Source organism: Leucopleurus acutus (assembly GCF_964270905.1).
Source record: "Leucopleurus acutus genome assembly, chromosome: 4".
NCBI classification, from domain to species: domain Eukaryota; kingdom Metazoa; phylum Chordata; class Mammalia; order Artiodactyla; family Delphinidae; genus Leucopleurus; species Leucopleurus acutus.
Window position 1 is genome coordinate 2,334,604 of NC_139146.1, and position 25,634 is coordinate 2,360,237.

At 54.8% G+C, this 25,634-nt stretch overlaps 1 protein-coding gene across 3 annotated transcripts in view; it reads left to right on the plus strand.

Moving 5' to 3' along the window:
• RGS12 (regulator of G protein signaling 12) overlaps nt 1-25,634 on the plus strand; it is a gene marked incomplete at both ends in the record, with an annotated part of 90,709 nt that overhangs the window by 19,439 nt on the left and 45,636 nt on the right. For all 3 annotated transcript variants that reach the window (XM_082837970.1, XM_082837971.1, XM_082837972.1), the window contains one exon: nt 21,677-21,698. In XM_082837970.1, the coding sequence (XP_082694096.1) occupies nt 21,677-21,698 (22 nt within the window). The remainder of the gene's footprint in view (nt 1-21,676; nt 21,699-25,634) is intronic.

Below are 25,634 nucleotides of genomic sequence, written 5' to 3' on the forward strand. Positions count from 1 at the left end.
ATTGTGTTTATCCGTCTGTCTGATGATGGACCCTTGGGTAGCTCCCACCTCTTGGCTAATTGTCTAATGCTGCTGTGAGCATGAGTTTGCAAACATCTGAGTTCAGTAATGTTTTAAAAATTAACCATAGTTTCCTACAAACTCAATAACAATTATCTGGAATAAATTGACTTTGGGTTTTTTTTTTGCTTAGAACAGTAAGTTAGTTTGTGTTCTGATGCTAAGCTGGAATCTTTGGCTGTTAGAGCTAGAAAGGGCCTTGAAATCACCTCATTATCCAGATGAGAAGGGGGACTGATTCCAGAGGGTTTTCAGAGAGTCCTGGTTGGGTGTTTTTTTTTTTTTTTTTCTTGCGGTACGCGGGCCTCTCACTGTTGTGGCCTCTCCCGTCGCGGAGCACAGGCTCCGGACGCGCAGGCTCAGCGGCCATGGCTCACGGGCCCAGCCGCTCCGCGGCATGTGGGATCTTCCCGGACCGGGGCACGAACCCGTGTCCCCTGCATCGGCAGGCGGACTCTCAACCACTGCGCCACCAGGGAAGCCCCCTGGGTGGGTTTTGGGGCAGCGGGGCACATGGTACTGGGAGGTGGGAGGGGGAGCGGCCGTGGGGCAGCCCCCGGGGGCCCTGAGGCCGGAACAGGCCCCTGCTCAGGGCCTCGGGGCTCCGGGGTCCCAAGAAGGGGGGTCCCCGCCAAGCCTGCATTCTCCCTCTGGGAGTTTGGCCAGGTGTCGTCTCTGCATCGTCCTGGGAGAAGGGTCTCTGCAGGGGCCTGAGCCCCCGGGGACCATGAGCCAGCGCGTGTGGCTTGGTGGTGGCTCGAGGTCTGCTTCCGGACAAGCGCTCCAGGCCCTGCGGTCACCGCTTACTTCTCGTCACGACAGACACCAGGGGGCTCCTGTTATCTGAGAGCAGGCCAGACCTCCCCTCCCCTTTCCCTCTGAGTGTCCCCATTTCACAGATGAGAAGCCACGCGCAAGCACAGTGTTCTTTAGACCACGGACTGCAGGGCACACGATCTTTCTATCACCTGTGAACCGCTTTTGTCAAAATAGTATGTTAGAGACATGGGACTCAATCTCTGCGACCTTTTTGCCTGAAGATTTCAAAATGTAGACGCACAAATAACTTTAACACTCGCCTTTGGGAGGCCTGTTGAACTCCCGGTCTGTCTGTTCTTCCCTCTGTCCCACACTCTTCGGCAGGTGTGCTAGGCGGCCTCTGGGCCATCCCCGTTCCTGGGCCCCACACCCTTGTTTGGCCCCCTCCCCAGAGGCACCAGCTTTCACATCTTGCCTTTAATTGTCCCTGCCGGGGCCTCTGCATGCGGCTGCCACCAGCCCGGCTCCTCTGCACGAGGCCAGTTCCGAGTCCATTTCCTGGGCCCTCGGGACACCGCGTCTTAGGCTGAGCCTCCTGGAGCAGACTCAGATGGAGGGCCCTCTAAACGCTGGGCGAGGAGGACCCAGGAAGGACCGCACAGGACGGGGCGCAAAAGTGGTGAACGTATCAGTCAATCCAAATGAGTGGTGACTGTAAAACAAGAGGAGTTGTGTTTTGTTTGGTTTGAAAGTACATGAAGTTAAATGACAGCACGGCAGGATGAGCACTGGCAGCGGGGGTGGAGGCCAGCTGTTTCTGGGGGCTTATCTCCACTAGGAAGAGGACAAAGGTGTGATGAAAATTTGAGTTTTATAAGGTAAGGATGCATGTTGTAATCTCCAGGGTAACCTAAGATAATAAAATAATAAGTAAATTTTAAATTAATAGAAGGAAGAAAGGGAATAATAAAAAATGTTGAATTTGAGAGAAGGTGAGACAGGAGGAAAGGAGAGACAAAGGGCGGAGAGCAGGAAGGACAAGTAGGCAGCCTCCGTGAGGGGGTTCAGTCCAGCTGTGCTGGTAGTTACAATAACAGTAAAGGGGTCAAATATCCCAGTTAGAAAGGAGAGACTGTCAGGGCAGCATTAGAAGTCTGGTTATGCTGTTTGCTAGGGACACATCAAACGCGAATGGAAGAACGGAAGAGGAGACCCTGTGCAGTACTAATCCGAAGGCTGGTCGCGGGGCTGCACTGATCGCAAAGTGGTCTCCCAGGCAGAGCGCCCCACAGATAGACAGGAGCCTTCGTCATAGTGAGGCAGCAGGGAGCTGCAGTTACAAATTTTGTTTGCATTCAGTTACACAGTCTCAACATGTCTACAGCAAAAACTGACAGAAGCAGGAGCAGAACTGGGCTAATCTGTGCTCACAGTAGGAGAGTTTTAACTCCTTGCTGCTCAGTAACCGGCAGACTGAGCAGGAAAAGCTCAGCAAGAGGTAAAGGAGCTGGCCAGCTTGACCTGCTGGACTCCTGTGTGCGGCACCCAGTAAATTCATCCTCTCCTCCTCGTGGAGCACGCAGGGAAGCTGACCATGTGCTGGGCCATAAAGCAAGTCTCAACAGGTATGGACGTCTCTTCACCCAGAGTCTGTCCTTGGCCACAGGCAGGTGTAGCAGAAACCAGTGGCAAAGAGGAGATACCACACTCACGTCCAGCGTGAGAGGCTGAGTGATCTAGGGTTCAAAGAATCACTGTGGAAATTAGAATATATTCTGAATGATAAAGAAAATACATCTAAGCCTGTGGGATGTAGCTAAAACTGAGCTTAGAGGAATATTTGTAGCTTTATGAGCGAATGTTAGACATGAAGGAAAGTAGGAAGTCACCTCAAGATGTTAGGAAAAGAGCTGTAAACAGACGCAGAGGAAGTAGAAGCTGGACAGCGATGAAGGTCAAAGCAGAAATTAACGAAACAGAAACCTATCAAAACAATCAGTAAAGAGACTTTACGTCCTAACTCATTTTATGAGGCCTCCAAAACCTTGGCACCGAAACCTGAGAGACGCCTTAGAGGAAAGGAGGGTTAAGGGGCAGCTCACTGCTGAGAGAGGTGGAAGGTCCTAAACTACATGTCTGCTGGATCCAGCTGTTCATGTTCCAAGGACAGTGTTTTTTTAACATTTGAAAATCAGTCAGTGTAATTCACCACATTAACAAAGTAGAAAAATCATATGTCATCTTAACAGAAGTAGGAAAGGCATTTGGTAAAATTCAATATCTGTTCATGGTTAAAAAAAAACCTTAACAAAATAGGGATTAAGGGGAACGTCCTTAACCTGATAAGGATATAAAAAAGCCTATTGCATGTGTCAGACTTAAGCTTTCCCTTTGAGATCGAGCGAGGAAAGATGTCTGCTGTTACCATTTCCATTTAAATGTTTACTGCAAGTCCTAGTCAGTGTACTAAGAAAGTAGAACAATGGAAGTTAAAAAACGGGGCTTCCCTGGTGTCGCAGTGGTTGAGAGTCTGCCTGCCGATGCAGGGGACGCGGGTTCGTGCCCCGGTTCGGGAAGATCCCACATGCCGTGGAGCAGCTGGGCCCGTGAGCCATGGACACTGAACCTGCATGTCCGGAGCCTGTGCTCCGCAACGGGAGAGGCCACAACAGTGAGAGGCCCGCATACCACAAACAAACAAACAAACAAACAAAAAAAAACGTGCAAAGGAAAATGACAGTGTGATTATTCTCCCATGATGTGATCGTAACATGGAAAAATGCAAAAGAATCTATGGATTCTTAAAATTAATGAGTAAGTTTAGCAAGGTTGCTGGATATATGATCACTATACAAAAATCAGTTGTGGACACAGTTTGAAAATGACATGTAGATTCAATGTAATTTTAACCAAAATCCCAACAGCTGTTTTGTGGAACTTAAGATGATTCTAAAAATTTTGTGGAAATGCAAAGGGCCAAGTGTAGCCAAGATATTCTTGAAGAAGAATAAAGTAGGAAGACTTCCTCTATGAGCTGCTGAAACTTATTATAAAGTTAGAGAAATGTAAAACTGTGGAAGTGGCGGCACACAGATAGATGGATAGACAGATAGACAGCGGAGTAGGAGAGAGAGCAAGAAACAGACCCAGCACCTGTGGACGTCGGGCCGTGTGTGCAGAGCAGGGGTGAGTGTGGTCTTTTCAGTGGTGCTGGGGTAAGTAGGGGTCTACATGGAAAAAGAGAGTGAAAGAGAGCCTGATTCTCCCTCACGCCGTGCAAACGCAGTTAATCCAGCTGTGTCGCAGGTCTCCCTGGGAAGGGCACAACGCGAGTTAGTAGGGGTTAAAGTAGACACGCATGTCCGTGGTGTTGGGGAGGGAAAGACTTTTTAAGCTGAACACAAAAAGCACTGACCATAAAGACCAAGGCTGACTCTGACTCAGCGAATACTCGGAACCTATGTTCACGCAAGCGCACCTTCCCTCGAGGGCAAGGACGGGGCGGGGGGACGTGAGTGCGGTGACCCACGGAGGCTCCTCACAACACCTACCAAAGCAAAGTGGGCAAGAGATTCGAACAGGCCTCTGATGAGAGATGATCCACAGTGGCAAATGCGGCCTTGGAAAGGCTTCCAACCACGTTAGTCACCAGGGGGCAAGCTGCAGCCAGTGAGGTCCACATCCCAGGAGGTCTGGAGTGGAAAAGACTGGCGGACGGCGTGAGTGTTGGTGCAGACGTGAAGCAGCCGGACTCTTGCCAGGCACGGGGGAGTGTTTGCTGTCACTAGGGACACGGAAGACACAGGTGTCCTGAGACTCAGCATCCCTCGTGTCTGAGACGGCACCGTGTGGACCAGGAGACGGGCAGCAATTCAAGGCGGCGTTGTCGTGAGGCTCCCAGACGAGGCCACCTCTCCTACCCACAGTGTGATGGCTCGTGCTAGAACGCCCTGCGGCTGCCTCGTGGTGTGCAGGTGTCACGGGAGCAGATGGACACCAGAGAACGTGTCTGCACAGTTCCATCTGTGTGGCCGTGGCTCGTGGTGGCACGTCCGGTGCAGAACCGTGGAGAGAAGCGGCGACATGGCTACGCTTTCCCTGTGACTTGGTGGGGCAGCGTCGCGGGGGACGAAGGGGGAGGGAGGGGAGGGGAGCTGGTGACAGGTGGGGGGAGGCGGGGGCCGTGGGGGGCGTCCTCCCCGCAGGGCTCTCGAGACGGGAGGTGTGCAAGCGTCGGGTGGGTTTCTGTGAGATTTGGTCCTGCTCACGGCGGAGGGTCGCCAAGGAGGGCGGGCCCCGAGAGGCGGGGCCGGAAGCGTGGCGTCTGCTGCAGGCCCGCCCCTGCCTGCGGCGCAGAGCCGGTCTCAGAAGGAGCGCCTTGCGCGTTTGTGGGGCACCTTCGGGGCTCCCAGGGCCTCGAAGTGGGACCCGGGTGCAGGGGTCCCAAGCTGAGCAGCGCAGGCCTAAAAGGGGACAGTGCCGCAGCCCAGGTTCCGGGGGCTGCCCCCCGTCACCCGCCGGAGGCCGCTGACCCATGTTGTGCGTGGAGCTGGCTGAGCCACTGCTGGCCGCTGGCAGGAGTTCTCCGTGCCTGCCTGCTCCGGCCGTCAAAGGCAGCCTGTGCTGGTCGCTCTCACCTGAGCGGGCCCAGCGGTTGTTAGCAGGACTGGCAGTGCCCGGACTGGACAGCAGGGGGCGCTGAGGCCACGCGGTTCCCTCCCTGGCCACTTGTCCAGACTTCTCTGCTCTGGAGGGACAGGGGGCTTTGGGGGGTAGGGGGCTTCGCCTGGTCCCTCTGATGCTGAGGCTGAGGTCGAGCGAGCTGCTTTGCACCAGCTCCCTGAGCTATGCTGGGCTGGCCCCTGAGACTGACCCCCTACAGCAAAGGCAGCAGGACCCCGAGCTGGGCCTCAGACCGGAGACTGACAGCCCAGTTGCCGGCTGTGGCCACTTGTCTGGTTTGGTTCACTCCTTCCCACCTCTGGCTCACCTCTGGGACACTGGGCGATTTCCAGAAGTCCCATTATCCAGGGTGAAATCTACTCAGACATTTCAAAACAAGCTCTTTTTACCCATTTCTTACTTTTGCTGTTTTCCTATTTCTAGGGGAATTTAACTTTGAAGTTTTTGCTTATTTTTTAAAAAAATTTATTTAGTTTTTTTTGGCTACACTGTGCAGCGTGTGGGATCTTAGTTCCCCAACCAGGGATTGAACCTGCTTCCCCTGCATTGGACGCGCGGAGTCTTAACGACTGGACCGCCAGTTTTTGCTTTTTTTGGTTTTTGACATGCTAGTCTTCTCTTTAAACTATGCACATAGGAAATGATCTTAATTCTCTTTAAGATCCTATTAACTCAGGGACGTATACTAGGTTTTCTCAGTACCTTGAGTGTCTCCTCATTCAGTGACTGGTTTTTGAACGCCTACTGTGTGCTGACGTTATTCTGGCTCTGTGGACAGCACTGGACAAAACTGACACCAACCCCTGCCCCGGAGGAGCTGGCCTCCCAGCAGGGATGGATGGACATGAGGGGCGGGAGGTGGGGCACAGGTGCTGTGGATGGGTAGGAGGTGGGCAGGGCAGCTTCAGGGTTTGGAAAGGGTCCCTCCGGCTGCTAAGCCGAGAATGAGCAGTAGGGGTGTCGGGGCAGGAAGGGGGGACAGTTAGGGTCACCCTTTGGGCCGCATGGTGGTTCGGGTGAGGGGAGGGGTTGGGGAGTGGGGGGCTTGGGCCAGGTAGATGGCGCATGGTCAGACTTCTCACCTCGGCAGCGCTGTGGGGAGACTCGAGGGTCCCCGCCCACAGGGGTCACAGCCGAGGCCCTGAGGCGGCCGCAGGAGGCCTGGGGTGAGGAGCTGGGATGGCAGGTGAGGCCGCGTTTCCTGAGCATCTCCCCACGGCGGTCACCACGCTCGCTGTGCACCCTCCTCCGGTTGTGCCTTTTACCCACTTAGCCTCTTCCTTGGGAAGCCTGGGCATCCCCGAGTGAGGGTGGTCTGGCCCTCGCCGGCCTCCTTGCCCTCGTGAAGGGGCGAGGGGCCGGGCAGGCTGACGCAGGCCTGTCTCTGAGCTTGTCTGCGCTCATCTCCCTTGGTTACTTCGAACCTTGAGTAAAGCGCGTGTCTGTCCCCTCCAGGCCCAACTGTGCCCGGGGCTGGGCGGAAGCCTCGGGAAGCCCTGGTGGGTCCAGGGTATTAAGGAGAATGTGCCCTCCCTTTTCCAGCAGTGGTGTGGGGCGGGGGATGGTGACTGGTGAGAGGCTCCTGGGGAGACAGGTGACTCTGCAAGGAACCCACAACGAAGAAGGAGCTCTTTGGCCCTGAGACCCCACCTGCAGCCCCTGGCCCGGGGATGCAGCTCGCCAGGGTCCCCAGTTCCCGCTGGATGCCCTCCCCTCCCTCTCATCTGTCCCTTCTGGCCGGAACACCTCCCCAGCATACTCCCTGAGCTGCCCTGACCCGGGTCTGCGCACCCCACAGGGACTCTCATGCCATTTTTAGCTCAGGACGGACCCCCGGGCAGGTGCGGCCCCAGGGAATAGAGGCCTCTGTGTTCCTCCAGCTGCAGGACTCGCCCGCGGGTGCTGTCGTCGGGCTTCCAGGCTGGGGTGCCCCCCAGACCCCCCTGCTTTCCAGCCGTTTGCTCTCTTGTGGAGGCGCCAACAGGGTGGCTGGCCTCAGCTCACAGAGGGGGCTGTCCTGTCAAGGCTGAGCTGGGCAGCTCCACGCCGTCTGCTGCCACCAGCCTTTTCTTCTCCTGCCCGAACCAGCACTTGCTGGGTTTGTCGGGGGCTGTGCTGGGCTTTGTGGCCCCGGGTCAACACTCCCACCAGAATAAGGAGGATGCGATGGTGGGTGTGGTTGGTGCTCAGAATGTCCTGGTCACTTGTTCCAGGAGCTCCGGGCACCTCTCTTTCCCCAGGAAGTGAGCTGGGCTCTGGGCTGCCCAGGACACCATCTAGTACCGGGGAGTCTGTGGCCAGATTCTCGCCCCACCCCTTCCTCTCTTTGCCTTACGGACAGCAAAGGAGGAGACAGAGAAAGCCTGAGGGACAGAAGAACCCAGAGGGGACAGCTGCACCTGGACCCTGATGGTCCTGGGCTGCTTTTTGGGCTGAAAGTGATAAACACGCAAAGTGAAATTGTTCTGCTTCTGCAGGGACACATATATTTCTGTCTGAAATGATTAAAATAAAGACAAGTTTGACACCGAAGTGGTAACCTGGGCGGCCCAGCACCTGGGTGCTAGGTTTTCCCAGGGTCCCAGGAGGTCCTTTGCTTGCCCTGTGGGCGTGGCCTGTCCTGCAGTCTGTTTCCCGTCTTGGTCCCTGGTGGTCATCTCCAGGGTCTGTCTGGTGGGCCTTTGGGGCTAGGATGCTGCTGGCCCCCGCTCTGGCTGGGAGGCCAGCACCTCCGCCAAAACCCTGTGAATTAGTACAGGCCCCTCGGAAATCAGCGAGGAGGATGATCAGGTCACAGAGTCACGGGCTCAACTGATCACTGAAAACCCCATGGTTGTCTTTCCAGAGCCCTCCAGCGGGTTTTCTCTGGACATGTGCTTGTGTGCACGTGTGCCTGTGGATGGGTGCGTGTGTGCAGGTGTGCACGTGGATGGGTGTGTGCAGGTGTGCATGTGGATGGGTGTGTGTGCGTGTGTGAAGGTGTGCACGTGGATGGGTGCGTGTGTGCGCGTGTGAAGGTGTGCACGTGGATGGGTGCATGTGTGCGTGTGTACGTGCTGGAAGGGGAGGCTGGGCAGTGGAAAGGATGTCGCTGTGTCTAGCGCCGTGTCTCAGCCCTGCAGGCCTGCAGCGCGTACCTCGCAGCTCCTCCCGCCGTGGCGTCTGTGTGCCCAGAGGGCCTCGTTTGTAAGGGCGCCCCCCCTTTCTTTAAGATGAGGCCCTGCCAAGGAGAGGGTTCGAAGCCCCTCCAGGCCAGGCGGGCACCGGGGACCCCGGGAGCTGGAAGGAGTGGCTTCTTATGTCCTGGAGCCCCCCTCCCGGGGCAGGGGCAGCTGCACAGAGGGAGAGGTGGGGCTGCGGGTCCCCTCCCTGCCCCTCCACACAGCCCTCCCCCGCTGTCCGCCAGCCGGCGAGGTCTCCCCCACCCCCCTTGCTGGCTCATCACAGCCCCCGGCATCCCCCATTGGCCTGTTCCTGTGCTCCGTGGTGGCAGAGAGGGTGACCGTGGCAGCCTCTGCTCCTTCCCCTCTCCTGCTTCCGTACATTGATTGTGTGAGAAAGCCTGTCTGAGGAAGCCCGAGCCAGTGCCCGCTGGTTATCTCTGAGAGTTCTGCCCGTGCACAGAACACTCACGCTGGCCGTGTGCGAGTTTCTCCCACGGAAACAGAGTACGGTGGGCTCGGCGCGTTCCGGCTGGCAGCCTGACCCCCAGCCCCAGGCCATCATCCCCGCCCGCTGGCCCACGGGCACCACTGCGCCCACAGCCCTGGACAGGATGCGTGCCGAGGTCCTCCTGGTCTAACACGCCAGGAATGAGGGCCGTTCCTGGAGCCCCTCAGACGAGACCCCGGGCACCTGCTGCGGAGAGGTTTTGACAGGGAAGCACCTTGGGGAGACCAGTTTATCCCGAATGTCCAGAAAGCTAGCAGGTAGCTCTTCAGTGATACCTAGGTTCTGGAAACAGTTTTCTTTTTCTTTCCTTCTTGCCTTTTAAAACCAGGACCTGCCATGGCCCCCTCGCGTTCAGGTTGTGTCAGGTGTTGGGAGGCAGACGGCAGATCGTGGAGCGGGGGCCGAGGCCCCGAGACAGGTCTTAGGAACACGGCAGGTTCCCAGGGCTGGCCCTGCACACGCGTGCACGTGGAGCTCACAATAGACTCGTGAGCCTCTGTAATTAGCCGGCGCACTGCACCACGCTGCTAAAAACAAATTCTCTGCAGCTGCTGTGCCGACTGAGCGATTACCCCTATCAGCTGAAGGTTTATTCTTCTGATTTGGTAGAGGAAATACTTTTAAAATGATCTCACAGCGTGATTTATGTAAACGGATTTTTTTTTTCTTTGTACGAGACAATTGAGATAGAGTCTGAATCCCTGGCAAACAACAGCTTCCTGCAGTGTCCTGTTGCCATGGGTTACGGAGGGAGCAGGATGGAACTTCATCTGAAATGTCTTTAAACTTTCTGACGTGCACAGGCGTGCGGCGGGGCTGCATGGTGTGTTTTAGAGCTGCGTGCCTGGTGCGGGTCAGAAGTTCTCCTGTCTTAAGATGAATTTGGAAAAAGGGTTGCCAAAGGAGACTCACGTTTTAAACAGTCAGCAGGTAAGCAACTCCAGATGTTTCTCGTCACTTAAACGGAATTGTTTAAAGGAAACTTGGCATCTTGGTTACTGCTTTATTTTCAGCCTGTTTAGAGAATGGTAGCTTTTAAGTGTAAACTTTGAAAATGTCTTTCTTGTGTCTACATCGTGGAGCCTGAAGTGAGTCCCGTGGAGGAAAAAGCCCGGCTCTGGGACCACAGACCAACACCCAGAGCGAGGCTGCGTTGGGGGGTCGGTCACACCGGGTCCCCCCCCAACCTTTCGGGGGGACGCTGCCCGCGTCCTAAGTCAGCCTTACAGAGAGCATCCGTGTTTCCTTGCCCTTACCATCGTGATTGTGATAGATTTTGAAGATGAGTGAATTAATTGTGTTGAGATATTCAGTTTCGACCAGATACCTGTATTACAATTTTTCTTACTCTTTAAATTACTGTTTCATAGCTAACATTTTCTCTTGTTTTAAATTGAAGTGTAGTTTTCTTTTTTAAAATGGATTTACAGCGTGTTAGTGTCGGCTGTACAGCCAAGTGGTCTGGTTGCATAGATCTCGCATTTTAAACTGTAATGAGCTGGTTCTGCTTCATATACATACACGGGGAACTACTTACTGGCAGTCGTGTGGAATGATTGATTAGTATCTAAGCTTATAGAGTTGAACTTACTATAAAATGTTTTTAAAAGATTTGAGATTAAATTAAGAAAATAATGTTTACTTTCCTCTCGTGGCTGTGCTGTGTTGATGTAAAGGCAAACATAAATTTAAATTACTTACAAAAGCTTGTTCCCAGTGACTGGGGACCAGTTTAAAGTCATTCTTTTCTGAGAGTTGTTTCATCTTAAAGGTGCTCTCCTGGCGTCTAGTAGAGCCTGCTGTAGAGAACAGCAGGAGGGACTCCTTGTTCAGAAGTGACTGGTTTGGTGTTGGGTTTAGGAAAATGACTGCCTCATTCCCTTTAAATAGAAAATAGAAGTAGGTCTGCTGGACAGGCCAAGAGTCCTGCCTGTGAAGGAAGTGCAGATTTTAATGGATTTTAAAAATATTTACTATGTAGTTTGAAAACTCCTTGTACTGATAAAGCTCACTTGAGAGGGTGGGCTGGCGGCTTCGATGTTTACGGGAGAGCCTGCTGCCTGCCTGCCTCTGGCCCTCTCTGCAGGAGTACTGACGTTTCCTGTCCGTTCCATTTCACGTCCTGGTGGAAGAGGGAACCTTGGATGCACTGTGTCCGATGTATGCACCAATCGACCAGTTACTAACTTGTACATATATGTAGGCTGCATTTTCGTTCCCGTGGTATATAGAAGCAAGTTTTAGAAAATGTTTTTTGAGTGAAAAAAAAATCACTAGAAATCTGCCTTTCACTTGCCTACATAAACGATTTGGATTCATTTTGGAATTTTGCAAATGCTCAACCCAGCAAATAACAAAATCTGGTTGGTAAGGTCATATTTTAAGCAATAGGAAATGGGCTGGAAGGTGGTAGGGCAGTGTGCAGTCCTCCGGGTCTGGCCGGCTCTGCCTGGCCGGTGGGAAAGGGGGCAGAAAGCGCCGTGGCCTCCAGGTCAGTCCTAGTGAGAGACGTCTTGGGGTGAAGGGCAGTAGGGCTGGGGGGCCCGTGTGGGAAGGCCGCCCTCCCCTTGCCAGCTCTGTGCCTCCCCTGAGCCTCAGATTGTCCATTTCTACCCATGGGTGTGTCACAGGAGCCCTAGGGCCCCGTCCACAGTGTGCATGTGCTCAAGGAAAGCCATGACTTGTGAAGGGCGCTGTGTCTCTCGTAGCGCCTTTCATCTTGGAGAGGAGAACCCGTGAGCCTTGAGAGGATACATCTCCCGTAGCCATCTAAGAAGCGCACAGGGAAGCTGATGGATGCGGACCCGGCAGGAACGCGAGGCCCTCACTGGCCAGATGAACCTGTTGGTTTCCCCATCTTTTTTTTTTTTTGCGGTATGCGGGCCTCTCACCGTTGTGGCCTCTCCCGTTGCGGAGCACAGGCTCCGGATGCGCAGGCCCAGCGGCCATGGCTCACGGGCCCAGCCGCTCCGTAGCATGTGGGATTTTCCCGGACCGGGGCATGAACCTGTGTCCCCTGCATCGGCAGGCGGACTCTCAACCACTGCGCCACCAGGGAAGCCCTCCCCATCTTTTAGGAATGAGGTCCAACATAAGTAGACTTTGAAATGTATCTGCCCGTTTGCCAAAACAACGCGATCATCATATTTAAACCACACTGCGATGGGCTGTTACAGCCTCGGGGGCTAGTAAGATCGCATATTGAGGAGGCGCGAGAAATCGTTGCGGGAAGAAGGAAGGCTTAGTGGGCTCCCTCTCTGGACCCCCTTGCGGACCTTGGAGCGGTGCCCGAGCGCCCCTGCCGTGTCTGACTGGCTCACTGGGGTGGGGGGCCGCGGCGGTGCTCCGCGCTGTGGCTGGGCCGCGGCCCAGGAGGGCTGCGACAGAATTGGCCATGTGCCGTCCGGCGAGGCAGCCCTGCCAAGCAGAGGGCCGGGCCGGAGAGCTTGGTGACCCCGCGCCACCGCAGCCAGCGGCAGGCTCCACACCGCCTTCTGGGCTGTGGGAGCAGCCCCCGTGAGGTCGGGGGCCCCGGGCACCGCCGTGGGCACCACCTCGGCCACCCTGACCCTGCGTCCCCGCTCTGCTCTCACTGCGCCAGACCCACAGTCCGTGTCCACAGCACCCCGTGCCGCCGGGCGGAGATGTCCGGCCCGCCTGGGCGTCCGCTCCGGTGGCGCGGCTGCTCCGGGAGGGCGCTCAGCCCTGTGGGTCCCGGGCGTGCATACAGGTTCTGCCGCGTCGCACTCGGGCGGTCTTTGGGAGAGTCGGGTGTGGCAGCTCCGTGCGGCCTTCCCTCTGCCCAGGCAGGTGCCTCTGGGCTCTGGAGTCCCGGGGAGAGAGCTTGCCTGACACCAGGGGCTGCATCCCTGCGTGCGCTGGGCTCTGGGTGGGATTTGAAAATAAAGGCTGCCCTGTAAAAAACGGTACAGTAGTCTTTTCTGGGCGGCGCTGAGCAGGGAGGTGTCAGGACCGGCCGCAGCGGGCGGGCTGCATGGCGGCCAAGGCGGCGGGCGCCCGCTGAGCGGATGGCGCGGTCCAGGCGCAGCTGAGGGGATGCGACGCTGAGCAGTGCGTCCCGGGGAGGAGCCCTGGAGGAAGGCAGCTCCGTGTGCTGGGGCAGTGAGGACCTAAAGTGGGAGGCGCAGGGTGGCCAGGCGTGGGCCGCTGCTCCCTTCCCTGCAGAGCGCACGCCAGGACCCCGGCTGGCCCTCTGCTGGCTGCGGGCGGCGTGGGCAGGGGCAGATCTGAGCTCGCGCCCTTCTGTGGGCTGGCGTGTCTGAGGCGCGGGGCCCGCTCTCTCTGAACCTCTCCGGGAGAAGCTTCATGGGCTGTCAGGGAGCCCTTCAGTTGACCGAGTTTCTTTTTAGCTCAGATGAGCTGACTTGTGCTCACGGGCCTCTCCCCCCACGTCGGCTTCTCCTGCTTCTGCCGCCCTGGGTGGTCCTGACCAGAGCCGGGGTGGCACCGGGCTGCGTGTCCAGCGGTCTTTGCCAGCGGGCATCCCGTCATGCTGGGTGCACCCCAGTCGCTCAGGCTTGCTCTGCCCCAGGCCTCTTCACCTGAAAACTGCATGGGACAGTGGCTTCGGTCTGCCCAGGACCGTCCACTGTACCCCACTTGATCTGTGGGCTGCACAAATTCTTTTCTCCCTTTTTAATGCTCTGATTCTTGTTATCTGTAGAAGGCCTCCTAGTATACTTGAAGGAAACGATCATCTTCCCTTTTGTTCACATCTTCCCTTTCTTCTGTAAGGGGCTGGGTCACCTGGAACTGGGCTTCCCCTGCGTCCTGTCCCTCCTTTCTCTTGTTTGTTTGCGTGGCCGCAGGCGGCTCCTTTCTCCCAGGTCCCCTCAGTGAGCGCTTCTCCCATCGACTCTGAGCACACGGTTCTCATCTGGCAGGTGTGGAAGCTGGGCCCACCTCCTCCTGAAACAGCAGGACCTGTCTGCGTCCCAGCATCCCGCTGCTACTTCGAGGCTGCCCTCCCCGCCCCACCTCTGCAGATCTGGAGATGCGTCCCTTAGGACGTGCGGGAGGCCTGGGGGAAGGGCCCAGCCCTGCTCCTACCGGGGTCCCCGACCCCGGAGCCCTGCAGTCAGCAGGCCCCTGGGCTCGACCCTCCGAGACCCTCCAAGTCTGTCTGACCTTATACTTCCTCGCCCGCTGGCCCCTGCCTGGGGCCCTGGGGGCCCCGCTCGCTCTGCCCCACGTCGGCCCCCTTCTGTGCCATGCGTTCCGGGACACCTGCCTCCCCGGGACGGCGGGGACTTGACTTTCTGGATTGATCTCCAGCCCCTCGCATAAGCTCCTGGGTTGCAGGTTTGTGGCAGGCACCCTGCGTCTGGAGGAGCGCGCGTTCTGTTGAGTGAGTGGAAGCCGCCCCAGCGTGTTCCCCACTTCCCACGCTCCCTGACCCCAGGGCCGGCGCCCCCTGCCACTGCCCCTGGCCCGCCTGGGGAGCAGGGGCTCCAGCTCCGCCGAGCAGAGGTTTTCAAGTGGTGGCTGCACCTCGGCCTCCGTGAGAAAACGTTTCAAACGTTTCCTGGGTTTGGGCTCCAAGTTCAGAAGAGAGGGGGCTTCGGATTCTGTGGACTATCCAGAAGGAGCTCCCGGTGAGCGAGCCTGTCTCAGGCTATACTCAGTGCCACTTCCTGCCCAGGACATCCCAGGAGGCCAGCGTTTACGTTAACTTGACTTGCAGGAGTCCGGCTGTCCTGTGGGGATGCAGACGTGAAAGTTGTCCCAGACCCTCTGAGACTTCCCGCCCTGTCTACACAGTGGGGATGTGGGTCTTTCTTCCGCTGGGCTGGCCAGTGTGGAGGGGATCTTTGTCTTCATTTCAGCAGTGAGGCCAGAGGGTTCTCGTGTAAAGTTGGATGCTCACCCCAAACCCCTAGCGTTGGTGTGGCGCCCGTCTGTTACCTCGTCCGTGTTCCTTTGGGCTTTTAAGTTTTTGTAATGAATGATCTGAGGCTTCTCCAAGGGCACAGTGGCAATACTAGCTGTTAAATTCTTAGGAAAATGCTGTGATTGTGGGTTTTCGGTTTCTTCTGATTTTATTGGAGATTGAAGAGCTCTTTGGGACACACACACACACACACACACACACACACACACACACACACACAGGAGACGCACAGATTGCATTCTGAGCTGGGGCCCCTGCGCCCTCCGACTGCAGGCCCCCACTGCCTGTCCCCACCCCTCCCAGGAAGCGCCGTGAGCTGCCTGGTGAGCCCCGGCCCGCCTTGTGTCCGGCCGCCCCGCTGGTCGCTGGGCAGCACTGAACACACCTGTGGTGCTGTCGTCCTGCTGTCACCGCAGCCTCTGGCTCGCAGAGACCCTCTGCTGTAAAGTCGTGGTTTGAACCTAGAACTCTTCCTTGCTGCACGTGAGCCTTGCGTCCAGCTATCTCTGGCTGAAACTGCTGGGAAGGAACAGTGCGGGGTGTGTGTGTGCAATGCTGTGGATCCAGGGTGGGCTGGGGCGCGGGCACTGCCCCTTTGGTTCGGGCCCCTCGAGGTCTATGGGAGGTCACCCCGTGTCCTGTATGAAACTGGAGTACAGGGCGTCATGGCTGTGGAAGGCTTCGCTGGAGAAGGCGTGGGTGAAGCTGCAGCCCAGGTAGGGCTCTCCAGGTGAGGCTGCAGGTGAGCGCTAGGGACCAGATGGGGTGCTCCAGGCCAAGGGGAGGGAGAGGTTGCCTCTCTGCTCTCAGAGCTGTTCACAGACGGCTTCCCCACGTTTGCACAGGTGCTCTCCACGCACCACCCCAGGACTACAGCCCGCGCAGGGGATGCGTGTCACATCAGGACACACGGGGTGTGTGTGCTCGCGTGCACGCAGACGTGCAGCTCTGAGGCCGGGCTCTAAAACAGCGGAGACCCCGGGCATTCGTGGTGTTTTGCTTTCACATTGTTCTATCCCATCTTGTCTCATCTCTTCACAAATGCTGCTAACGATGCGCTGAATTGATTTGATGGCTCCGTGGGGGGTCGTGGCCTGCTGTGAAGGCCCCTGAGCTCTAGGCAGAGGGCGGGCTGGCGTGTGGGTAGGACCAGCGGAGTGGCCCTCCATCCCTTGTCCGATGGCCCTTCATCCCGCCCCTTGTGGTCTTCCTGCCCCATACCCCCTGCTCTCTTCTGTGCTCCGTCCAGCGAGCAGTCGCTTTAAAACTTAGACGATCGGGACTTCCCTGGTGGTCCACTGGCTAAGACTCCGCGCTCCCAATGCAGGGGGTCTGGGTTTGATCCCTGGTCAGGGAACTAGATCCCACATGCCGCAACTAAGGGTTCTCATGCCGCAACTAAAGATCTCGCATGCCTCAACTAAGACCCGGTGCAGCCAAATAAAAATCAAATAAATAAATATTAAAAAAAAAAACAACTTAGAGGATCAAGCTTTTAAAAGGCCAAATGAATATAAATTAGATGCAAATTGAATTGTTAGATTCTTAAGGCTTTTCATCATTGGGATTATCTCTTTTTTCAAAACGTTTAGGCAAGTTACAAGCCTTTGGTCTCTTATTTTAAGAACCAGAGATGGTTATTTAATATTTCTTATGTTCAAAGTAGGAAATTTTGTCAGTAGCTCAAAATTGAAAATATATATCTGTATATTACCATGTACCGTGTCATTAGGAAATGATATATTCTCATAACTGCTATTGTCAAATGTCACTGACAGACTCGGCCTTGATAAACCAGAATCATATAGCACTCTTCATAGAAATTACCTAGAACGTTCAAAACATTAATTAAAAATAAAATATCTGTGCACACGTGTGGCCCAGACACATTTCCTGCTGGGAGTAGTTCCAAATCAGCTCACACTGAGCTCTCAGGTGTAAGAGGCTGACCTGAGGCATGGAGATTGTTTGGACTTAAATTACGTGTCTAAATACTTTGTAAGTTTTTAAAAGCAAGTGTATTTACGTTAGCGTAAACCCCAGTCTTGGAGACATATCATAGACCTTTTTAGCGCTGTTTAGTTATGGTATGTGTTTAAACTGTAAGCACAGAAAAATGCTCACTTTCCGGCTGGGAAGGAACTAGTTCCTTCTGGGTAGTTCCGTACCTAGTTCCTTTTAACCGGCAGCTTGTTTTCTGCAGCTGCACTTTTTATAAGAAGAGCGTGTGATACGGGAATGTGGGAAGAACCCAAGAAGTACAGGCTAATGAAAACACGTTGATACAAATTATACTGAGTATGAGAACAAACGTTAGGCGAGTTAAGTTTTAGTTTGTGAAAATGTTTATAGTGGTCTAAGCAGGCCAGGAAATTGGGGGATGCCTAACTTTAAAAGTCACGTTGAGCTGCAGTTGGTCCTTCTCACCCTTTGTGGGGGATCTTCTCTGGGAATTATCTGTGGGGGTTTCTGAATGTTTGCCATTTTCGAGGCTTCCCCCGTCAACCAGGATGTGCTTGAAAAGTGCAAGCCAGGCTCAACAAGGGTAAGTGGGTCAGAATTGGACGTGCCGATCCCAAGGTCAATAGAAGCGATTTGGGGGTGGCCTGCCTTTCCCCCAAGGCTGTTGTCGGCAGGTTGCTTGCCTGCACCGTCTCATCTGCCCCGACGCCAGGCGCTGGCCCCCTCCCCCGCCCCCTCCCGTGACAGCACCTGTTGCCCGTGCTGCGCTGTGTCACCTCTTTCAGCCTCACCTCCTCTGATATTGAAGCCCCTGCGATGTGCTCCGTAGCCTGCTTCCGTATCCTTCTCAAAACGGCCAAGGAATCAGACGCTGACTAGGGATCCAGCGGGCCCTTTTGGGGGATATCTCACGTCGGTTCACGTGATGGCCCAGCTCTGTCACTCCCAGGTGTGTGCTTATAAATAGAATAAATATTAGAGAGTAAATGGAAGAATTAGGTTAATGATAATTATACATTATTTGCAAATTAAGTAATCTGGTCAGGAAGTCATCATCGACTTCTCCAAAAGTTTGGAAACTTGGAGGGGGACAGTAGTTTTGTGTCCAGGTGATATTAAGGTGCGTCTCCATAGAGCTCTACTTTCGGATTAACGTCTGGTTGGGATGGAGACAGTTGCCAGGATAACAGAGAAGGTGGGAGACGCGAGGCAGGGCTGCGTACCTAGTTCCGGTGATCCTTCTGCATTGATTCGTGTCAGGAGCCATCCCAGAGCGAACTTGCCTCTCGTCAAGGATTTCTGTGCAGAGCTTAGGGCCTTGGGTGGGCAGGGATATCCGGCTACTCGGGGAGAACCCTCAGCACACAGAGGCCACCAGCCTGTGGCTCCACAGACGCCTAGTACTTGGAAGGCACTCTTGGGACAGCTACCCAAAGTGGGGAAAGGGAAGGAAGTACATCCTCTGAGGCTGTGGCTTGTAGACTTTGAGTCCCTCCTGGAAAATGCGGCACAACTGAGACTTGGACCCAGGATGCGTCTTCCTGGTGGGCATCGTGGAGAAGTTCCCGGAGGGATGGCCTGTGGGCAGAGCAGCTCTCACTCCTGAGGGGGTTTCGCTGGCCCTGCTGCAGGCTGGCCAGGATTTCCTCTCTGTGCACCCTCCCAGTGCAGCCTAGTCTCTGCTGCTTGTTTCCTGTGCCTCCTCTCTGTGCTGCCATCAGTGTGATGTCTTTCAGGTCTGTCTTCCAATCCCCAAATTTTCTCTTCAACCTCTAATCTCTGTTAACCTCTCTACTGAGAGTTTAATTTCAGCAGTTGTAGTTTTCATTGTCAATCATTCTGTTGGGTTATTTTTCATATCTACCACCTTACTTCCTCTTTTCTTTATTGCAACTTTTATTTCTTCACAATTTCATGGTTATTTGACATCTGTATTAGAACCTTCCAGTGTCTGAGATTCTGTTAATTGCTATTTCTGCTGGTTCTTTCTCGTGGTGGGGTTTCCTTGGGTTTGGGGGGGGGGATTTTTGAATTGTGAGCTCACGTCTGGGCAGGCTCACACTCTTGGAACTCCTGTGGGCCTTCCCGGAGGATTTTTGTTTGTGGCTGCCGGAGTTGGGGCTCTTTGCCCCACGAGCGTCCGAGTGAGTGGACACGCGCCGCTCAGCCCTGCGTCCCGCCTGGCGGCCTTGGCGTCTGCCGGCTGCTCTCCGTTCCCTCCCCCTCTCTCCTCCTTCACGGTTCCCCTTGCTTCTGTGGAGCAGCAGTATGTTAGGAAGCATGTTTGTTTCTGTGCTAGCTTCACAATGTGTCTATAAATCTAAAACTGCTCTAAAAGCACGTTTGGGGAACTTTACCTGGATCTGTTCACACTGCACCGGAGGACCCCCCACGCTGGAGTCTGGTGGCCCCCCACGCTGGAGTCTGGCAGCTGGAGCCTCTTCAGATGCGCTGAGCCCGCCCTGCTCGCCGTGTCCACGCTCCCCAGCCCACCCCGCCTCCCCGTGGGCTGCCCGCACTCAGCTGCCACCTCCTTCTTGGCTTCAGGCACACTCCTGTCTCCTGGATCTTGAGTTCAGTTCATTTTGGGGATGCGTGTGAGATTTTTTAGTGCATTTTGTTCAGTCCGCTAAAGCCTGAGACTTTAGTTTTAGTCATGGTCGTAACATGAAGTGAGCCACGTCCTTCACATTTGTGGAGTTTGCATTTTATGACTTAGTTTTCAAAATTGTTATTGATAGTATTTCTGCTCTTGTGTATGGCCTTGCAGATTTTCTTCTCATAATCTCAAGGGAGTAATTTGCCTTTGATATTATTTAATTTACAACGCGATTGTAGGTGATTTGTCGTGAGCACGGGCAGAAGGACAGCCTCCCACAGTGCACTCGTCCACCCTGGGAAGGAGACGCACCCCGCGCTTCTCCGGTGAAAACCAGGCCCTTGGTGTGTGAGGGCTGGTGGCTCGCTGGGGCCTGCGCACTGCCCGCCTGTCTGGCAAGATGAAGGTTTCAAAGCTGGACCCACAATAGCCTGTGTGTTTCCTATTGAAAAATATATGGATAAGGTCCCAGGTTATAGTTCCAGAGTGTTTCTGACCGAGGGCTCACGATGGTGTGAAACGCTGACGAGCCCCATCCTAAAACCGTCAGGAAGCCTCTTCTTCTCGCTGTCAGAGGACAGACCCTTGGGGGCAGGAGGGTAGGTGTAAGTCCCACAAGGTGAGGGGCTGCGACCAAGAGGGTCCCTTGTCTTCCGTGAAGTCAAGGAGGCAAGGTCTGGGGGGCCCTGGCGCTGGCGACGGGAGGGCCAAACAGTGAGTAGGGGATGCAGTTGACGTGGTGGCTCTTTTCAAAATTCGGCCACAAATACATGCTTTCTCTCCCCCGGGGGGATGGGGCTTCCACCGGAAGCAGCTAATCTGGGGCACCTCTGTCCTCACTTGTTTGGCTTTGGCCTTAGGGGTCTTAAAACATGACCTCTGCTTCTTGGGGGGGCCCAGAACTTGTGAAGGGGCTCCCCGTTCACCCCCCACGCCATGCACTCCGGTCTCCCTTCCCTCTGCAGAGAGGAAGGCATGCAAGGCCTGGGGGTTCTGCAGTGGGTTTATTCTTAGGGCATGGCTGGGAGGTTTCCTCGCGCCCAGCCCAGCGCTGGGCAAAGACGCAGAGGGCAGCATGCCCGCTCCGGTGCCCGGCACCGCACCAACGGCCCGCTGGCCCCCGTCCCTGCCTTGGGGCCCTGCCTGCCCGCTGCTCTCAGAGCTGTGCCTGTGCTGTGACCAGGACATGTCAACAAGGCAGCAGGTTGCCCTGCACTGAACCCGCTCCCCTTCCCGCGGTGAAGGCTCCCTGGTGTCTGTGCCACCGACACCCTCTCCTGGCTCCGCCCAGCTTTTCCCTTTCCCGACTCCTTCTCCGGAGCCCTCTCCCTCCATGTCCCAGGTGACCTTCCCTAGGTTGCAACCTCAGAACTGTTGACCCACAGGCGGGTCCCCAGGGGGCCTTGCTCAGCTGTCCCCATCGGAGAATTGCTCAGAGCTCTTTGGGAGCCCAGCCCGCCTGTCGTTCCGGGACCTCCCTCGATGGCCTCCTCCCTCCAGTCCTGGCCTGTCCCCATCTGTCTGCTCAGGGTGGCTGGGCCTGGTGGTCGGGGTTGACTGTGGGCGAGCCCCCACTCTGCTACCACCGGGACGGTTTCACCCCTGTGCGGGCCGGGCCTCGGCGTGAGAGCGCCGAGCAGGGCTGTGATGTGCCCAGGGCAGCGCCTGGCCCTGGACGGACAGTGGGCAGGGTGCCTGCCTCCTGGACGTGGGTGCGCCTCACGGACTCCAGCCGGGGCTGATCAGACCGAAGTTGTAACACTGTTCTCACCGAGGTTGTTACTAAGACGGCGATGTCTAACGTGCTGGGATTTGTCCCCAAGTGGAGATGGGCTGCTTCCGCCCGGCCTGCTCCCCGGCTCGCCCAGGAAGCGCAGGGACGCGCCCCAGTGAGGCGGCTGGTCTCCTGGACACCCGCTCCCAGAACGGGGACGGCCAGAGTCTGCTTTTGCTCCTCACGTGGACGTGCTATCATCTCCTGACCTGTCATGAGGCCCAATTAACTCATGTCTCTCTCTCTTTTCTTTCAGTCTGCAACTGTGTCTGATGGTGGTAAGTCACAATTTCTGATGTATATTTTTATTATTTTTAACGAAGTTTTCAAATGTGGAGTGTATTTGCTGTTGGCTCACTCGTAACGATGTTTTCTTGGCCTTTCTGCTTCCCTGGGTGGGGGGAGGGTTTAGTCGGGGCCAGTTTGGGGGCAGCTCTCCGTTCCTCCCAGTGGCTGCCACCTGGGGTTTGGAAGCAGTTTATCGCAGGGACATGCTGGGTGTGACAGCACCCTCGCCCGTCCCCTCGCATTCCTGTGCCAGCAAGTAAAGACCTGCTGCCTGCCTTGTAGAACTAGCTTGTAAACCAGCAAGTGGAGATTGTAGAGCTCTCGCTGAATTTGAGCAATTCTGCAAATTCGGGTGAGACGCTCAGTTGCTAAATTTCCCTTTCTTAGGAAAAGTTTAGTAGATAATTGGAGAGGTGTGGGATGAAGAGGAAGCTTACTTTCTGCCTTTAAATGATTTTGTTCAGGGGATTCTTTTAATGGGACTTCCCCGAAAAGCAGATGGCCGGAGATGTCCTACTTCACTTAAGATATTTCTCGATGTAACCCTTATCATTTTAGTTCCGTGAGTTTTAAAAACCCTTCAAAATGATTTGGAGAGTTTCTTCCAAACGTTCCTTATTTCTTATAATACTCATAAAAGTCCTATGCTCACAGTTTTGGTTTTTTTTACTTGTTTTTAATTACTCTGTTCTGTCTATTGAGAGTTGAATTTTATAATTTGTCAAAATGTATCAGCACTTTATTTTCATTTATTTGCTGGCTGTGGGTCCCAAGTACTGCCAGAGCTGGGGAGTCATGGGGTTCAACGTTACCCTCTTTATTGTAAGCTAAAGAGAAACCAAGGGTTTCTATTGTCCAACAACTACAGACTTCAGTCATGAGCCTTAGACAGGGTGGCAGATATGTGGTGGGGCTCGGCCTGGGAGGTGACGCCAGTCACCCTCCGCCGGCTGGGGTCAGTCCAGCTGTGGGAAGTACAAGAAATGTGCAGATACCTGAAGCTGAGACCAGACAGATCCTAAAGTTTGTGTCTGGGGATTTATTTTTTTAATAAAAGGAATTATGTTACCTGTCTTATGTACAACAATAATCATGTCATTTAATCACCTTAAGCTAGGAGTGGGAAAAGCTTCCCTAATGAAAGGAAATAGGACCTGTAACCAACTCCAGGATAAAGTGAGTGGTTTTCACAGTGTTCTGTTCATGTTCACCTTTCTCCTGTGCGCTCATTTATCTTTTCTGCTAGAAGGCATTCATTTCTGCAGGACATTTATACATTTGAGAAGTTTATTTAAAATGTTCAATTTAATCATAATTATTAAGCTTTATTCATCTCTGAAGTTTTCTTCTGTCAGCGGTAGATGCAGGAACCCCGGGGAGTTTATTATATACTTCATTTTACAATTTTTGGAAAGTTAAACTTCCCAAGTGTGGGAAGCCCCAGACTCACAGCCCTGTGTCCTTTCTAAGGAAGTGGTGTCCTGGCTGGTGGCAGTGGTTCCCCTGCCCTGCTGGGGCTCCCCACCCCCAAGTCCCTACTTCTCTTCCTGCCTCAGGCCCCGGGCCACTCAGGATGGGCTCCTCCCTCATGAGTCCCTCTGCGGCAGAGCGGGGAGGGGGCAAGGTCACTATTTCTTGAGCACGCCTTCAATTTCAGGGACTGCACCAGACAGTTGTGTGTGTCCTACTGAGTTTTCCCATGCTTTTATTATTTTCCATCTTCAATTTCTTTTCTGCTTACAAATAAGAAGAAAAAGCGATCTCATTTATTCTGCACGTTAGTTCTAGGAGGTGTGTGTTATACTCAGCCATCTTTACAGGTAGAAGCACGCAGGCAGAAGGAGGGTCACACAGACACCAAGTTAAGAGGCTGGGCCCAGGCGCTGAGGTCTGCCTCACTGCAGACCCAGGCTCACGGCGCCCTGCTCCGCGTCTCAGCCCTGGACCCTCCAGTTCCTGACACCTGCTTCCTGGGGTCACCTTACCCCATCCGCGGTCGGGGCTGGTGAGAGGATCCAGGCACACACTCAGAACGTGTGTCCACAGAGATGTTTCATGTTCGTGCTGAGCAGGAGGTTCCGGCTCCTGGGGCCTGGGAGCTCCAGGAACAAACTGTTTCTATGGGAAACGAGTCCTGCAGTGACTCAGGACCGGCTTTGGGGAGCAGCCTTTTCACAAGCCGCGCGGCCTCCACCGAGTCGTCGGCCTGGTTTGGGTGACTAATAAATCAGCACTCAGGAATGTTTTGTGTTCAGTTCACCTTGCCGGTGAGGTCACTTGGACTCATTTAACTTTTGGACTCATTTCACACTTCATACCTTTATTATGTGTGTTCTCACCATATAGCTAGTTTTGTGGCTTTATTTTAAGGAAGCTGGACAATGCTGCTTTCGCAATCTTTGTCAACCAGAAGTGTGTCTTTTCGATTTCTCAGGAGAGTGGCCCAAAGCCAGAGACCACCCTGTGAAGGAAGGATTAGAGGTCAGTCTCTGTGGAGGGCAAACCAGGACCAGGAGGGAGTCCAGGGAGGCAGATTCTACCTCAAGAAAAGGAAGAACATCCTAGCACGTGAGAGAGGCTTAAAATGCAATGACCTGCCTTGTGGCAAATTGTCCAAACGCTTATTCACCCCGGATCCCCCCCGTGTGGGAACGGAACCCTGGGGAGCTGGTGGCCACAGCTTGGTGGCATTGTAAGGCCTTCCCGAGCAGAGGGGAGAGAGCCTTCCAGTCCCTGAACCGGGGGTTTGGCACAAGGCAGCTTTATTGTAATTAAAGTTTACTCTCTTATTTTCTTTCTTTTTTACCCTGTAGTACCAAGCAGCTTCGCCAGGACTTCCCCTCCCACCCAGCTCCCACACCCTGGAAGGGCCAGGCTGTCTCTGCCGATACTGGACCCGCCCTTTGAGGTTGGGAAGTTGGGGCATTAGGGAGCTTTCGAGTAAACGCCTGCACCTGTCGGGCTGTGACCATGGGGGACGCGGCTCTGGCTCCTGGGGTCTGGGGTCTGGGGCACGTCCTCTCTAGCTGCTTCATACACATACCAACCTAGCCTTTCCAACCTCGCTCTTTCTCCCCAAGCATGCTGTGGCCCCAGGGTCTCCCTGTGACCTTCCTCCGTCTCCGCCCCCTGAATCCCGGCCCCTCCCACTTCCTCCGCCTAAACTCCGCCCCTCGCGGTTCGCTCCACCCCCCGGGCTGGCAGGCTTCCTCCCCTAGTCCCCCGCGGCCCCTCAGACGCGTGGGGTCTCGGTGGGCTTCCACAGCACTGTCCGCTGCCAGCGTGGTCTCCCTGGCCTGGGGCAGCGCCACCCGGAGCCCTGCGCCGACCACCCCGGCCTTCACTTGAGCGTCAGCCTAGGCTTCATCTCCTTCCGACACTGCTGACGAGGTACCATCATTTTAATTATTTATCGGTGTCACTGGCTTGTCTGCTCCCTCCACCCACTGGACAGTGACCTTCGCGCGGTGGCTTCAGCACAGCGATGGCACGGGAGGTGTTTGTCAAGTGAATATTGAATTCGGGCATTTACAGTATGGCAGACAGCAGGGCCTCGGGGCTAAGGCCTGCGTTAGGCCGTTAGGGCGGTGGCTTTCAGTTTTTCCTTCTTCGTGAAACCCTCTCAAAAAAGAAGCAAGCGAGCTTAGTAGAATCCCATTCTGTAAAATACGGCAGCAGAGCCGTCTGCTGGACTCGGGGGCGTGGCCAGGGCCTCTGAGGATGCTTCTGCATCCGAGGCCCAAGTGTCCACGGGGACACGCGTGCAGTTTCTTCTGTCTGACAGATCGTTCTGGAGTGGATTTTAAACTCTGTTGCCATAAATTAATAAGCAGTACTTTGTAATATTTCTGATTATTGTTCTCACATAAAAACCGGGACCTTTTGAAATCAGAAATAATATCTGAGATGAAAGACATGCATTCTTT